At 35.4% G+C, this 18,353-nt stretch overlaps 1 protein-coding gene and 1 pseudogene across 1 annotated transcript; one reads left to right on the top strand and one right to left on the bottom strand.

Annotated features, from left to right (window-relative positions):
* Nucleotides 1-658: 658 nt before the first annotated feature.
* LOC101542793 (olfactory receptor 13C4-like) lies at nucleotides 659-1,605 on the bottom strand (annotated as a pseudogene).
* Nucleotides 1,606-15,521: 13,916 nt separating this feature from the next.
* Nucleotides 15,522-16,481, top strand: LOC101555851 (olfactory receptor 13C8). The gene has a single exon (XM_004600440.2). It carries the CDS (start codon nucleotides 15,522-15,524, stop codon nucleotides 16,479-16,481), a length of 960 nt encoding a protein of 319 aa, XP_004600497.2.
* Nucleotides 16,482-18,353: the final 1,872 nt, after the last annotated feature.

The following is an 18,353-nucleotide window of genomic DNA, read 5'->3' as shown; positions in this document are numbered from 1 at the left end:
GAAAGGAAGCATTTGATAATTTGTTTTCCAATGCTAAGAATGAAGAGATATAAGGTTGTGCGGACACAATCACAATAGCAGCCTAGAGGTTTTGGATTTTTTATATCAATGAGAAGATCGACTACCTCACTAAAGGGAATAACCATGAACTTGGCACTGTGCTGGTTGCATTATGCAATTTATTGAATCTTTAAAACGCCAAAAGCAACTTTGTTCTCTGTTTTGTAAATATGGACACTACATTGTAAAAAGAAGAAGAATTTCCCTAAGATAAGTTAAAGTAAGTAGTTTGTGATGGGGCAGAATGTGTACTTTTTCTTACTTTCCAACACTCAGTTTGACTTACGTGATTTTTTTCAGTGTGATGTTGTCATTGTATTGTCACATTACACACCATAAAGACTCTTGAAATATTACCCAGGATAAAATTCAAAAGAACTTAATATTCTTGTAGGATATAAATTGTATTTGAATCATTAAAATCTGAATTTACAGTTATTACCACTCTCATTGATTGCAACAAAGCTGGCTGATGGGATCATAATTAAAATTACTCCTATATATCTTTGCTTTCCCCAAAGAAACTCCTCAGTTATCACCCCATGATGCCACCTCTATTCTTTACACATTTAAGACTCACATTACCCTTTCTTTGGTCTTAGTTAATAGATTTCTGAACCAACAAATATTTCACAGCAGCTTTTACATCCTTATTTCTTAAGCTATAAATGATAGGATTTAGCATAGGTGTCAGTACCCCATAAAACACAGAAATCAATCCTTCCCTAGCTTGCAAACTGTCCTTCCCAAATTGTTCTTGAGACTTGGGTCTGGCATACATAAAGAGTATGGTACCATGAAATATGATGACTACAGTCAGATGTGCTGAGCAGGTAGAAAAGGCCTTGCATCTTCCAGTGTCTGAGTTCATTCTTAAGATGGTGTAGAGGATAAACATGTGGGAGAAAAAGATGACTGTCAGTGGAAGAACCAGGAATACCATATTTGATATCACCATGGTGATAAAATTGAGGGATATATCAGCACAACCAAGATTGAGGACTGCTAATATTTCACATATAAAATGATTGATAATGTTCTTCCCACAGAATGGCAATTGCATGGCAAGAGATGTTTGCACGATTGAATTGATTCCACCAGAGAGCCAAGACACAGAAGCCATCAGTACATCTTGCTCATAATGATGAAGTATCTCAGAGGATTACAGATGGCCACACAACGGTCAAAAGGAGGAAACACTCTGTTGACCCCACTGCAAATCCAAGTAACATTTGCACTGCAAATGTTCTCATCTGAAAATGAGAAAGAAATGTTTCTTTTTTTGGAGATTAAGCTCATCAAGGTAGAGGGAACAGAAGAGGAAGCGTAACAGATATCCATAAAAAAGAGGTTGCTGAGGAAGAAATACATGGGGGTGTGAAGGCGGAAATCAAAGACACTTGCTATGATCAGAACACCGTTGCCAATTAGAATCACTAGGTACATAATTAAAAATACATCAAAGAAAATAATGTCCATTTTGGGATAACCAGAGAGTCCCAGAAGTATGAATTATTTCACAAATGTCTTATTTATTCTATCCATGCATGTTCCAGCTCTCAGGGTACAAAAAGAAGCCCAAAACTTAAACAGTTACACTGCTAAGCAGTAATCAATGTAATAAATTACAAATACCTGGAATAAGCATGCTCTCGCTTGTAAAACAGTGTTTTTCTCTGAAGTTTTGTAGTATATTTCTGTAACCTGTTATCTTCAACAGTGCTTTTGCCTAAAATACAATGATAAAGGGAATTTGAAAATTTCTATACTTGCATCTAATGTGTGAACACTTAACCAGGTTCAGAAACAAATTCAGAATCAACCTTCACTACTATTGAAAAAAATTTTAGTTAAGTCCCCTCTATTATTTAGTATATAGAGTATAACCTGATTTCTTTATTTATACAGGCTCAGTCAAAGCAAGATAAGGGAGGCAAAAGGCATCTTTTAAAAATACTGGAATTAGGGCTGGAACAATAGCACAGCAGGTAGGGCGTTTGCCTTGAACACAGCCGAACCGGATTCGATTCCCAGCATCCCATATGGTCCCCCGAGCACCTCCAGGAGTAATTCCTGAGTGCATGAACCAGGAGTAACCCCTGTGCACTGCCAGGTGTGACCCAAAAATCAAAAAGAAAAATAACATACTGGAATTTTGATTCAATATTTAACAGAAATATAAAACACTTTTAAAAAGTTCTATTTTATTCACATTTGTCTAGTTGATACTGTGGATCCCTTCCCACCTAGTTATATCTGTATAGGGCAGACATTAATTCATATTAAATTGAAACATATATGCTGTAATTTAGTTTTTTCAAAGAGAGATGATTTCATAGCAACAACCCACTCTCACTATATTATTTCCTATTAGAATACAAGTACATAGACCAGTTCTGCAGATCTATAATGGAAAATATTCAAAGAACAGTAGTCTTCCTTAGTTTTTCTTTTCTATAGCTTTAGAGTTAGAATTTATTTAAGTGAACCCAAGGACGTAGTATAATGCTTAAATCAGTTGTATTTATATGTGGCACTTCACACTTTATCAAAACAATTCATTTTCTCGTTATCTTTATCACTTTAATGTAAAAGTATAATTTTGTCCGCTATAAAATCATGAATCCCAGATGTTTGCCAATGAAGTTTAGAGCTTTATGACCTTTACCAACGAAAGTGATTAGAAAAGGTTTGGATATATACCACCAAGTACTATTTGTTATTTTTGACCTTGTAGAAATAGTGAATGATTTAAATTTTTTAATTAAATAAATAATATTCTGTTAAAATAGAGACTGTCAGTAGGTCTGGGGCTGGGCCTATGACTGTGTATATCTGATATTCCCAGAATTAGCTAAAGCATCTGCTCTGCAGTAATATCACCAGTAGCAAGATTCTACTTGACCTACAGTGAGTTGGCAGGCTAGTGGGCTAAAGGAATTGATCAAGGATGGCCTTAGCACTCTTTTAAAAAAAAATATTAGAGAATCACTGTGATGTACAGTTACAAACTTATGAACTTTTGTGTTTGCATTTTACTCATACAGTGATCGTTTACCCGACCCTCCACCAGTGCCCATTCACCTCCACCAATGATCCCAGTATCCCTCTCGCCACGCCCACCCCATCCCCAGCCACCCCTCCCTGCCTCTGCGGCAGGGCATTCCCCTTTGTTCCCTCTCCTTTTGGGTGTTGTGCTTTGCAATAGAGATATTGAATGGCCTTCATGTTCAATCTATAGTCTACTTTTAGTTCGCATCTTCCAACCCGAATGGGTCCTCCCAACATTCTCTACTTAGTGTTCCCTTCTCTATCTGGCCTTAGCACTCTTAAGCACCCACATGTAAAGCCAAAAAAAATAAACAGATTTTACTAGGAAATATAGAGATGTCCAATATTCGCCCATCATGGGAATTGGAAAGGTTGGTTTCCCTTCTAGGCAAATGCAATGTATTTCATGTCACTGAAGTGGCTTCTTCTGTCATCTATTCCAAAATTACCCCTCAATTCAAAGCCACCTGAGCCAGGCCTATTTTGGCACTGCTTTTTGTTTCCCTGGCTTTTGTTCTCCCAGGTTTTAAATTGGTTACTTTTTAAATTGGTTAACTAGAGACTTGAAAGGAGGAGTTTGCTTGTCTTGTTCATTTCTCTACACCTAAAGTCTAACACTGTAATTGCTCCTAGCAGGCTTTGACTGAATAGAGAAATTGCCCTGTCTGGCATTTGAGAAGTTCCATTCAAGAAAATTTCATTATTTCCAAATTTTTCATTTGCAGCCGACTCTGGATATCTTTCAGTCTATAAGACCAACATGACATCTTATGCAAAAACTGCACCAGTTCATAAAATGAAGATGAATAAGGATCGCCAAAGATGCAGGTGAATGTATATATTCAAGAATAAATATGAAGGATGCTCAGCTGAGAATAGGGGTGTAGAGATAATATAGCAGGTAAGGCCTTTGCCTTGCACATAGCTGATCCCAGTTAGATTCCATGCACTATTTATTCTCCCTCAAGCCTTGCCAGGAGTAATCCCTGAGCACAGAACAGGGAGTCACTCTGTTATGTCCCCCAAACAAACAACAAAAATAATGCCTGAGACTCAGAGCAATGTTTTACATTTGAAGTTCTTTGCTTCCAGTGCAGAGTATTAGTTTTCTCATCTGTAAAATAGTGGCAGAAAAACTTGTTTTGTTCCTGTGTGTTTTTTAAAGAAAAATTAAGTTAGCATTTCTAAAGTGTTTTATGAATTAACTTACATTATACAAGTAATAATTTTAAGAAATAATAGCCGTATTTGACAGTAATAAATCAGTAGCTGTATTGTCTCAGGCTGTTGACATGTTAGTTCTAGATTAGATAATACCTTTAATACAAAATGAAAAGTTTCATATTAGGAGCTTGACAGTTTTCAAACTTACTCCTTTCTACCTTCCAGAAGAACCAGTAACTTTCTTCTAAACATTTCTGCCAGCATTCTGAATTAAGATTAGGTTCACAAAACAATGTCAGATTTGACGAATGTGGGAGAGTAAATATCTGTTATGCAACAACTGTAATTTCCCCTCAATTCTCAAAGCTATTTAAAGTTGGAATGAGAGATCTATGAAATGGAGAAACTTGTAGAGCATTAGAGAGAGTGTTTCACATATCCAATTAAAATTGTAATTGGGTATCCCTTATGCATATCCCTTATGATATGCAGAGATCCTCAACAAAATACTAGAAATAGAATCCAACAACTGTCAAAAATAACATACACTGGGGCTAAAGCAATAGCACAGTGGGTAAAGCATTGCGTTGCACATAGACAAACCGGGTCCAATTCCCAGCATCCATATGGTCCTCTGAGCACTGCCAGGAGTGGTTCCTGAGTGCATGAGCCAAGAGCAACCCCTGCGCATCACCGGGTGTGACCCAAAAATAAAAAAAAAAAAAAGAGCATACACCATAGGCTAGTGAGATTCATCCTGGAATTAAATGATGGTTTAACATATGCAAGTCAATCAACGTAATACACCAGATCAATTAAAAAAAATCATTTGATCATATAGGTAGATGCAGAAAAAGCACTTGACAAGATTCAGCACCTATTAATGATTTTTAAAAAACTGTCAAAAAATGGGAAGTGAAGGAACATTTTCAGCTTAACGAAAAACATTTACCACAATTCCCATAGCAAATATTACACATACTAGGAAAAACTAAAAGTTTTCCCTCTTAAAACAGGCACAAGGCAATGTTGTCCGCTTTCACCACTCCAATTCAATATAGTGCTAGGATACTCGCCATAGCAATTTGGGAAGAAAAATGTGCCAAGATCTTCCAGACAGGAAAGGAAGAAGTTAAGCGCTCACTATTTGCAAATGATATGATACTGTATTTAGAACATCCTCAAGACTCTTTTTTAAAAAGTTCTTAAAAACAATCAATGTATATAGTAAAGTAACAGACTACAAAACTAATACACAAAAGTAATGGTTTCTATCTGTAAATAATGAAACGGGAGAGAGAGAGAGAAAGAGAGAGATTTTTAAAGCCATTCAAAAGCCATTGTTCCTCAGAAAAGTCAAGTACCTTTGAATCATCCTATTTAAAGAGGTTAAGCAACTATACAAAGACAGCTACTCCTTTAGGGAATAAAAGACACAAGGAAATGGAAACACTTTCCTATTCATGAATTGGGAGGATTAATATCATCAAAATGACAATCCTCCACAATGCATTTTACAGATTCATTGAAGTCCTATAACAAACACTCCCAAAATTCACATGGAACAGTAACATAGACCCCTGCCCTGAATTACTAAAGTAATCCTGGAGTGAAAGAAGATGGGAGCCATAATTTTCCCCAACTTCAAACTGTATTACAGAGTTTCAGTAATTAAAACAGCATGTTGCAGATCCTCAGATCAATGAATAGTGCTTAATATCCTGAGACATAGCCTCAAGTATATGATCATTGATCTCTGTTAGTAAAGCAAAAATATGAAGTGGAGCAAGCAAAACCTCTTTAACAAATGGTGTTGGAATAATTGTTGAGTTACATGCAAGAAAACGAACTCAGACCTCTATCTAGCACCACACACGAATGGCAAAACAAAATGGATTAAGGGGACACATACACGAATTTCAGACCCGAGCAACTTGCTGCAGAGATGGCTCTGGATTTCACAATAGGCCACTTTCACCGGGCCACTCCAGATGGGAGCAGGTGCTGTCCCTCCGCTAGGAATCCCGACTGCCGCCATCTTCTAGAATTCAGTAAAAGCTCCAGGTACAGGGTGGCGGTGGCGGCAAATGCCAGGCCCTACAGGACGGGGAGAAGTAGGTCCTTCTCCTCCCCCAATCCCAATGCAACTCAGAGATGATGCCCACATACTGCCACTGTTTACTTAAGCTCCCACACAGAGACACAAACATGAATCTTGGAACCGAGCAATTTGTTGCAGAGATCTCTCCAGACCTTAATTGTTAAAATTTTAGAATTCCTAGAGCTGTGGCTGCACGGCTTGTCTAGCATTGCCTTTTCGGCAGGTATGAGTGGTGGTGGTACTGGTGTTGAAATAATTAATGTAACCAAAGTAGAGTGAAATATTGTACAAATTGTCTGCCACACAGGTAGGAGAAGGTGTAGAATGGGGGGTAGGGAGGAATACTGGAGATTTTGGTGGTGGAAAATGTGCACTGGTGAAGGGATGGGTGTTTGATGATTTTATAATCGAAGATCAGACATGAAAGCTTTGTTACTGTATGTCATGGTGAAAAAGGGGAAAATAAAATGAATTAAGGACTTTGATATTAGTTCTGAATTTTAAAAGGTACTTAGTGGAAAACATAGGCAGAATGCTTCATGACATTGAAGCTAAAGGCATCTTCAGGGGTAAAACACCACTGACCAAGCATGTAGAAAAAAAGATAAACAAGTCGGACTACAATAAACAAAGAAGCTTCTGTACCTCAAAGAAAACAATGACCAGGATAGAGACAGCCCACAGAATGGAAAAATTACTTACCCAACAACCATATGATAAGGGTCAATATCAAAGTTACTGGCAGAACTTTACAAAAAAATAACAACAGAATCCCATCAAAACATGGGAGAATGAATAAATAGAAATTTCCCAAAAGATGAAATATGAATGAACAAATACACAAGAAAAGAGTTTCTACATCACTATTACCGGGGAAATGCAAATCAAGGCAGCAATGAGATATCATCTTACAACACAGAGACTGGCACACACCAAAAAGAACAAGAACAACCAGTGCTGAGGTAGATGAGGGGGGAATGGATTCTCATTCATTGCTGGTTGGAATGCCCACTGGTCAAAGGTTTTTTGGAAAACAATATTGACATTCCTCAAAAAACCATAGAAATTGAGCTTCCATATCACCCAGCAATAAGGATCCTGAGAATATGCCCTACAGGCCCCAAAACATGAATCAAAAGAGGCATCTGCATTCCAATTGCAGCGCTATTCACAACAGCCAGAATCAAGTGCCCAAGCACAAATGACTGGATAAAGAAATTATAGCACTTCTTCCCAGAGAAGTGCTAACCCAACTGTTAGGAAAAGTGAAGTCATGAAATTTCTTTATAGTTGGATGAATGGAGAGTATCAGATTGAGTGAAATGAGTCAGTGCAGAGAATGATCACACCCATGTGCAGAACATTAAAAAAAATACTAGACAAATCTCAGAAGAGAGAGAGTAACATGCCTCCACACCTTGAGCCAGATTGTCTAATTCAGGACACCCTGGATGGGGACGACTGAGTTCCTCTGCCTGCCCCAAGAGAGCTCTATCAGCCAAAAACCTCCAGAACCCAATTGCCACCATGCTCACAGCCGATCTCCACAGGCTTGGGATGAGCCTCATTCATGAGAATGAACCTGCTGAAAACCTTGGGTATGTAGGTTTTGTGACTGAAATCTCCAGAGTCTCATGGAGTCAGGGATGGATGACCTCCTCCCATCTCCCTGAGCTTCCTGAAGCCGTCCATCATGCCAACGAACTGTTCTGGCACCATATAAGCTCATTAGTGACCATGAACCAGAAACTCACAAATAAATCTCAGAAGATAAATAGAGGAACATGCCACAGAGATGCCTCCACACCCCAAAGTTATCCATCAGTTAAAATTTTTACTCTAGCTATATTACCCTACTTAAAATTTTAGAATTCCTGGAGTGCATGGCTGCATTCGCAGCCACATGACACCTCATATTCTACCCCACAGATGTATCAAGAATAGCACATCACATTTGATGGAGTGTGATGTAGATGACAATGTATTTCTATCAACATATATATATTGCCATATATATATATCTAAACATATGTATATCAAAATACATTGCCATATATACTATATAGTATATATTATATATATTAGCATGTGTGCACGTGCACATACACATATATTAGCACACAAGGGACAAACCTGTAACAACATGTTTATAATCTCTAATACAAGGGCTTAATGGCTCCAGGGTGAGATATTACACTCTTCACACTTTCCTCTAAGAAAATTTCTTCAGATAATTTTTACCCGATTATTCATACCGAGCAATACAAAATAAATTATTTACTATGCATTTGGGGGCAGGTTTGGGTGGTGGTGGAAAAATTCGAATATAATGGTGGGAGAATGGTGTAATGGTATCAGGACTGGTGTTGGAATATTGACTGTAATAAATTATTGCAAAAAACTTTTTTTAATTATAAATAAATTAATAAAATAGTATGAGAATAGTAACAAAAGACGGTAGAAATGAGATACAGAAAGATGAATCCATGTTCAGAAACACAAGTGTGGGGGAACACAGTTAGGACAGAGAATGGATCACTATGACAATAATAATTGGAAATGATCACTTTAGAAAATAATTGAGTGCTGAAAAGAGGTAAAGTATATAAACAATGCATTTGCAGTAACATATAAACAATACATTTTAGGTACCACAGTACCTAAAAGCAGAGTGGGAGGAAGAAAAGTGTCTACAATAGAGGTGGGCTGGGGTGGGGTGGGAAGGAAACTGGGGATATTGGTGGTGAGAACGATACAGTGGTGAAGGGATGGGAGTTGGAACATTGTATGGCCAAAATCCAGTCATGAACAACTTTGTAACTGCGTCTTGTATCTCAAGGTGATTCAATTTAAAAAAAAAAGGCGGGGGGGATGGGGAGTACTAAAGAGCTAGTACAGAGGTTATGGTATTTGCCTTGCACATGACCAACCCCAATTCAATCCCTACCCCCACAAAATTATCCCCCTTAGTACAACCAGGAGTGAACCTTGAACATAGATCTCAGATCTACACCCAACCTAAGCACATAGTTGGGTGTAGCCAAAAAATAAAAATAAAAATAAAAATAAAAACAGAGAAACTGTTCTGATAAAAGGTAACATTCTGTTCCATTTGTGTTAGCTTGACATTTATCTAGAGGAAAACTGAATCTAAATTTTGATATGTGATAAACTATTAACCTTCTTCTTACTAAACTTCCCAGCTTTAATTGCAGAGTAGAGATGATATATCTGATTATTTGTTTCAGTTTAACAAGAGGTAAGAGATGGGGAACTGCTGCAAATAAACTGCAGGAGTTAGGAGTCACAAAAGCTAGATTTCACATACTTGCTGGATAACCTCCAGTGAAATATTTCAACTTTCAGAGTCAAGGAGTTTATATTTGTATAATATGAATAAATGCCCTAACTTTATAGCAGTTAAGAAACCACATTAGATTTTGAAAACACTTTTCAAATAAAGATGTTTCAGTATTAATCATCAGAAATTTTAGATAACTTAAAAAATGTAAAAAGATAAGATTTCAAATCTTTCAGTCTTAAAGTCTTCAAAATTGTATTAATGTTAATGGTGATAAATGTTTTTCATTTCAGTTGCATGACTACTTGGGTATCTACCAATTATAAAGATAATTGGATCTAACTACACTCTCCCTTGAGTTTTAGAAAGTTTTAATCCTGCATGTTTACATTCCTAACTTTTTCACAAATATTGAAACATCTGTTCATCCCACAAAATGATTTAAATTGCCTTTCTGTGCTGATAGCTGGTCTTTGGGAGGAGGTTTCTGGGGTGCAAAAATATGCAGACACAGATAATGACACAGTAACCAAGAGCCTTGCGTTATATTATTTATTTTTTTCTAATTCAATCTGTGAGTACAGGAATCAGAATAACTTAAGACTCATCTATTCTTCCTGAAGGAATAAACCACTGGTAAGTTGGGCCTTGAAAAAAAATAATTACAGCACCTGATTTCTATTTGATTCTTATCAATATTTCCTCACTTTATTGAACAAATTGCTAAATAAAATAGATTGTTTCTTGTAAAATCGTTCATAAGGATGTAAGATAATCTCAAACCAAGAGAAGGATACTCTTCTTCAAGCTGTATAAATGATATTCTTCTCCATAGTCAATATTATCATTCAAATTATGGTAAGACATCAAAATTTTTAATGCTTTAACTGAATCCATGTTTTCTACTTATCTGCAAGTTCTCTTTATTTACTGTTATAAAATTTCAACCAATGCTGGGTATGTTACATGGGAATTGTAGCTTCATTATAAAGAATGACAAAAAGAAAATTCCAAATCTTAGTTTCAAATCTAGGTCTTCAAACATAAAATTCAGTACTCTTTTGTAGGACCTGTTTCTTCAAAACCATTTATTCCACCACTCTTCCCTCTGACACAAATAGAATAGATCCCTCTGTCTTGTTTTTTTAGAGATACATTTCAAAACAGGTCTATTATCTTTTATTTTCTTCAGTAGGCAAGCAATCTGAACAACCATTGAACCTGTTGTCTGCTGGAAAAAAAAATCTGCATTCTGTACCAAATATGTGGAACTGCAATGAAGCTATTTCAGCATTTGTTATAGCAGTCATGATTAAAATGTTCTTAAAGATTCTCTAAATAAATGAGATATCATATAGCCTATAAAGTTATTTTCAAAATAATTGTTCAATTAAAATTAAGGCAGAAATAAGGAATGCATTCTCATTGTGTCTATCATTCTGGTTTGATTCTAAATCTACTATATTTAGACTGCTAGGCTTCGCCAACTTGACAAACCAGTAATCATTTACATAGTCCACCCGTTGTACTATCTATCCAGCCCCAAACAGAGTTTTTAGGGAGCGTTCATACTTATCAAATATTTTTAAAATATTAATAATCAAAGTTTGAAAAATAAAATAAGCACTTGTTTATTTTATTTAATTTTAATTTAATTTAATTTAATTTATTATTTTATTTTACACTTGACCACTGGTTTGTAAATTTATGAGCTATTTCATTAGCAAGTTGGTGAACCCTTTAGTGATTATGGAAACAATAAAATTCTAAGATTAATAACCTTCCACAATATGTGTGTATGCTGAACAATTGAATTTTGAAAAAGCATTTAGATGTTACCTTTAGCCTCCAATGTGATTGCATTGTATCATACTTTGGATTCTCTCATAAACCTATGAAAGACCTATTTATAACTTTATAAATGAGAAATATAGAATGGTTTTTTCTTTTTGGGTCACACCCAGCAATGCGCAGGGGTTACTCCTCGCTCTGCACTCAGGAATTACTCCTGGCAGTGCTCGGAGGACCATATAGGATGCTGGGAATTGAACCCATGCAGGCCATGTGTGCAAAGCAAACACCCTACCCACTGTGCTATCGTTATAGCCCCGCAATATAGTCTTATCTCTGTAACTTACCTAGAATATGGACAAAATCTGAATTTGAGTTCCCTAAGCATGTAACTTTGGATCGCATACTCTTTTTTATTTGTCTATTTGAGGGCCACGCCCAGCGATCCTCAGGGGTTACTTCTGGCTCTACACTCAGAAATTACTCCTGGTTGGAATCCAGGGACCATATGGGATGCCAGGGATGAACCCGAGTTGTCTGCTTGCAAGGCAAACACCCTACGCACTGTGCTGTCATTCCAGCCTTGGATCTCACACTCTTAAGTGAGAATAATTATGACCCAGAGCATGTTTGTTTGGCAATTTGGAAAAGTAGTCTGTTAGAATAATACCTGTTGGAAAAAAAAAGGAATAAAAGTAAATAAAAAGAAAAAAAGTATAAAAAGAAAAATAAAAGAATAATACCTGTTAAATGTTATGTGCTGTTGATTGGGACTTATAAAACAGAACCCACATTTGATTTATGCAAAAGGCATATATGATCTTTCTGTGCTTTTCCTTGTCATCCATTAAACATGTAATAGAATGAAGTCCTAGCTTCTAGATGGTGACTGTAACTATTCAACACAAGACACCACCACTAGTAGTTTCCAAGTTTTTGGAAACATTACATCATAACAGTCTTTTCAATATTTTCAGTGTCCAATAAATATTTGACAAGGAAAAAGAAAAGGATTGTGAACTTCTTTTTTTCCATATAAATAACTGCTTAAATGACTTCCTGCTTTTAATAGGAAAGAGAACTCTCTCCCTTGTAAGGTAACTGCAAAGATCACAGGCTGTGCACGTGAAAAGAGTAAAATATATTTTGTAAAACTACATTCGATTTCAGTACAGGTCTAGAGTTTATCTTTTTACTAGAGAAATGATATATTTAAATTATATAAATGTAAAAGAGATTTTTTCCCAATCAATTTTCATCAGGTTCTCACACTCGTAAATATAACTTGCTTTTTAAATCTTCTTTTTCTTTTTATTCTTTGGCCACACAGGGTAGTGCAAAGGAATTCATCCTGGTGGTATTCATGGGACTATGTGCAGTGTTATAGCCAGAATCAAACTCAGGCCGGCCATGTGAAAGGCATGCACTTTACTATACTATCTCTCTGGAGGCTCCAATTTTCCTGTGTATAATAAAAACATTTGAAAATTTTAGTGAGGTAAGAAGTCAGAAAATATTTCAATTTTTTTCTATTTTTTAAATTTAATTTTTTGTTTGTTTTTGTTTTGAACAGATCTGGCTGTGCTCAAAACAAAAGCAAAAACAAGGTTTATTTCTGTCTTTGACTCAAGAATTCCTTCTGGAAGTAAGCAGGGTACCATGTGGGAACCTGGGATCTCACTCAGGTCAACCATGTGCAACGTAAATGTCCTACCCATTTTACTATCTATCGAGCCCCTAATAAAGCTTTTAGGGTGCTTTTATATATATATACAATATTTTTGAAACATTACTAATTTAAAGTTTATAAAATAAAGATTTACATGTTTCAGGCCACTTGATCATTGGTTTGTAAATTTATTGGCTATTTGATTAGCAAGTTGGTGAGGCCTTGAAACAAATATCTGAGATGAATGGCCTCCCATAAACCCCACTTACAAGACTAAGCAAACTAAACAGTGACACATTCTTTGAACGAAAAGGAAATTTCTCTTTGCTTTAGTAAAATTATAGCATACTGAACTAACTCTTTAAGTCTGTTGTCATTTTTTAAAATGTTAAACATTATAAGTCACATATAATAATAAATTATAAAATTTCTGTTATTAGGAAACACCCAAATAAAATTACCTTGTTTTCCACAAAATAAATTCTTTCATATAAACTCATTAATCCTCATTATTTTTGAGAAAAATAAACTTAATATGTCTAATTGAATGTGTAGACTTAAATTAATTTTATTCCATAAAAATGACCTGTTACATATTCTCATGTATGTTTTTATTAATATTGTAAATACTTTTGGCAAAGATGCATATGCTTTGTTATGGTGACTAGATGCTTAATTTTTGTCATCAGCTCTGATCAATTTTTAGTCTCTTTTTGTTACTTTCATTCATTTTCTTATTTTGACCAGGGCATGAAAACATTCTTGATATTATTTACAAGCGTATACATTCTAATGGGCTGGAGTGACAGCACAGTGGGTAGGGCGTTTGCCTTGCACACAGCCAACCATGGTTTGATTCATCCATCCATCTCCGAGAGCCCGGCAAGCTACTGAGAGTATCTCGCCTGCATGGCAGAGCCTGGCAAGCTACCCGTAGCGTATTCGATATGCCAAAAACACTAACAAGTCTCACAATGGAGATGTTACTGGTGCCCACTTGAGCAAATCGATGAGCAACAGGATGACAGTGATACAGTGATACATTCTAATGTTATTCCACATCTATATGAGAAAGTATGTTTTCTCTATTATTAGTGAATAGTAATTTGCTCTATGTTTTGATCTATAGATTTCTTCCAAAATTAGGTAATTACTTTCTGTTAACATCAAATCATTTGTATGAAGATTACAAATTTGTTTTCATCTAATGCATCTCATGAATATCCTGAAATTATTGTCTAGTATATTATTTAGTCTAGTTATATTATTATTTACTGATGATGTTTACCATATGTATAAGAAATATAAATAATCTTGCATTCAATAACAATCCATGTTTTCTTGTGTTGTGATGAACAAAATAATTTAAAATATATTTCTGTATAGTACTCTATTCAATACATAAATTAGCATTACTATGTTGCTAATAAAATTATTTAAAATGCATATTACTAACATTGATTCTTATCATAAGATGATTTTTAAACCAACCCTCTTGGAACCTTCTGAGATTTTATTGATAAACCATTGGTTCATAAAATTGCATTTGTTTTAAAGAGAAAATTACACCTCTTCCAAGTATGTTACTGCAGGACACCTACGTCCTAAGTACCGCCATCTGTTCAACACAACACTCTTAAACTGAAATAAAGCAGGAGAGTATATGTGGTTCTAACAGAATAGTGCTTCTTCCTCCCCTGAAAATTTAACCAGAAACTCTTCTTGCTTGTTTTATATCTCTGTATAAATTTTACTTGCTTCCCCTCAAAAATTTATCGCACATTTCTGACATAGTTAAATGGGTACAGTCCAAGTAAAGTCTTATTATTAATGTTGATGCCTAAATTTTTATATGAAGTAAAAATGAATGAATTAGGTATCTATAATAAATACCATTACATCTCTGTTCATGTTATAATTGTCATTGTAAATATTTCCAATTCATATGTATTAAAAATTTTTAGTCCATATTTTCATTAAAGATTGAGATAGACTCTGTACTGATATAAAGATACAAGTTGCAATGTTTTAAGCACAACTTTCTACTGCATCCATGCAATATGTGACTAGTTTACTATTAATATGAAAACTCAGAAGTGTTAAGAGAAAGAACTAATAAATGGGAAAAATTGTTTTGGCATCCAAACATCCCTGTAACAAAATATGTTCTTCCTCAACTTTGAGAAAATCAAGTTAAGATTCCAGTTCTACTGGTTTAATTCATAGTTTGGAAAAAAAACTCTGGAGAAATACTTGTGTGTCCAAATATAGAACTTGAGTAATGCAAATATGAATCTTAAAGGAGGTAGCTCTCACCGTCTCTGTATTAATACATTTCTGTTCTATCATTCATAGAGTTCTGCTGAAGAAAGGACATATGTAATATGGAAAGGAACAATGGCTCCATGTTGACAGAATTTATCCTCATTGGGCTTTCTGCCCATCCAAAGCTACAGACAGTTTTATTTGTGCTAGTTTTATGGATGTATCTGATTATCCTTCTCGGAAATGGAATCCTTATCACAGTAATCATCAATGATTCCCACTTACACACCCCTATGTATTTCTTCCTCTGTAATCTTTCCTTCTTGGACATTTGCTACACAAGTTCTTCTGTCCCATTAATACTTGACAATTTTCTGACAGTGACTAAAAGGGTTTCATTTTCTGGGTGCATGGTGCAAATGTTTCTCTCATTTGCCATGGGAGCCACAGAGTGTCTGCTTCTAGGCGTGATGGCCCTCGATCGCTACATAGCCATCTGCTACCCACTGAGATACCCTGTCATCATGAGCAAAAGTGTTTATGTGCCCATGGCAGTAGGATCCTGGGTCGCTGGGCTTGTTGATTCAATGGTGCAGACATCTCTTGCAATACAATTACAATTCTGTGCAAATGTCATTAATCACTTTGTCTGTGAAATTCTGGCTATCCTAAAACTGGCCTGTACTGATATTACAATCAATGTGATAAGCATGACAGGGTCAAATCTGATATTTCTGGTTATTCCACTGCTAATAATTTCCATCTCTTACATTTTTATTGTTGCCACTATTCTGATGATCCCTTCTACTGAAGGAAAGCGTAAGGCCTTCTCCACCTGTTCATCTCATTTGACAGTGGTGATTATATTCTATGGAACCATTTTCTTCATGTATGCAAAGCCCAAGTCTAAAAGCTCAGCTGGGACAAATAACCAAGACATCTTTGACGCTCTCATCTCCCTCTTCTATGGAGTGGTGACCCCGATGCTGAATCCTCTCATCTATAGTCTGAGGAACAAGGATGTAAAGACGGCTGTGAAGAACATGGTGGGCAGGACAAAGTTCTCTGACAGGACGTGAACACTGACTTGCACAATGTGACTTGGGATACCAGCTACAGCAGATGCAAAATTCAAAATGAAAATTATCGAATGGAACAAATTCATGATGTGGCATTTGGAAACATAAGATATAAATATTTTGATTGCTTCTTTTAGTATTAGATGTTTGTTCTAACTGCGGAAATAAAATATATTCTTGTGATTTAAAAATAGATGAATAAATTTTGGATATAATAAGAAGTCACAGCAAAGCATAGTTGCTCTTAACCTTTAGAAATTACTAAAGACAAAAGGTGTCCTAATGAGTACTTTTTAATCTGAAATTGAGATATCATTCATCAATTATACAATGGAATGTTAATATATAATAACATAGTATATATTTATTTGTAATTTGTTTCTATCACACAGATACGTTTTCTGAGAATAAGAACTTCTGATTTTATCCAACAGTCTAAAAGACAGCTTGATTCATATATGTAGCAGTGTAGCACTGTTGTCCCTTTGTTCACTGATTTGCTCGGGCGGGCACCAGTAACATCTCCATTGTGAGACTTGTTGTTACTGTCTTTGGCATATTGAATACACCACAGGTAACTTGCCATGCTCTGCCGTGCGGGTGGGATACTCTCGGTAGATTGCCAGGCTCTCCAAGAGGGACAGAGGAATCGAACCCAGGTCCGATGCATGCAAGGCAAATACCCTACCCGTCATAATATTGCTCCAGTCCAATTCATAATATATGCCCAATAAATAACAAATATTATAAATAAAAATGGAAATGTGCACCTTTTATGTCTGAGATGAAAATGTTTATTTTAAAAGAAAAATTGGAGTCAGAGAGCTAATATACCATGAAGGTGCTTGCCTTGCATCTTGCTGACCCTGGTTTGAATCCCCACTACCAGATGTTCCCATTCAATCACCAAGACCAAAAGCCTCTAAAAGAAAAAATGATTAATAAAATTGATTCAGTATAATATCTATTTCATAAACTGACATTTTGTCATAAGAGTTATTAATAAAGATTTTTTATTTTTATGCAATATGTATTATAAGATAGAGGAACAGCTTTAGTTTTAAGCTACCATATCTTTTCTAGATTTGATATATAATAAGACTAACATAACAGAAAAAGACTCCTGATAATACATCCTACAATGTAACTTATGAACTAATATGGTGCCAAAGAGATCCTCTTAAAACTTTGAGAAGACAACTGTTGTTAGGAAGACTTTTTCCTACTTTATTGGATCACACAATTTCTAAGCAAGCAGTAAAACGAAATAAAACTAATAACTGACAAAATATGCAATAAAAAGACAAGAAATGGAAAAAAGAGAGTCAATTGACCGATGAACTGAGAGCAACAAAGTTTGAACAAGGTTATTAAATCAGAGTTGACCGCAAACTGAGATGATCTATATTTGCTAAAGAGTGTAGCGACATAACACACAGCCAGTATAAGGATAAAGGATGACATTTCTATTAAAGATATTGAGTCAGAAAAATCTATTCAGGAACTTATTCCTTTTTGTTAACACCTTACAGAGTAAATGGAAATTGAAATATAGAACACATACTAAGTGGAAGGATATGATTATTTCAATTTGTAAGAACAAGTTCATAATACCTTCATTTTCTGTTAACAGGTAATTATTACTACCTCATTAACTTAAATATACTAATTCCTGCAGAGTACATTAAGTAGTGACTGAAATATTCCAAACATTACCCAATAAACATTAGCCATTCTATTACTATTACTACTGAATGTACCTTAAGAGGTAACAGAGCTTTGAGTAAGCACAAGATTTCTATAATTCGTATTACAGTAATTTTGAAACTTTAGATATTGTCACATGCAATTTTGCTTTTCTATGTTCTGATT

This window comes from Sorex araneus, chromosome 1, assembly GCF_027595985.1.
Source record: "Sorex araneus isolate mSorAra2 chromosome 1, mSorAra2.pri, whole genome shotgun sequence".
NCBI classification, from domain to species: Eukaryota; Metazoa; Chordata; class Mammalia; order Eulipotyphla; family Soricidae; genus Sorex; species Sorex araneus.
Note: the sequence above shows the minus strand (reverse complement) of the source record. Positions and strands in the feature narration are given on the sequence as shown.

Coding starts and splice junctions, on each gene's coding strand:
- LOC101555851 (XM_004600440.2), top strand. CDS start 15,522: ATGGAAAGGAACAATGGCTCCATGTTGACAGAATTTATCCTCATTGGG.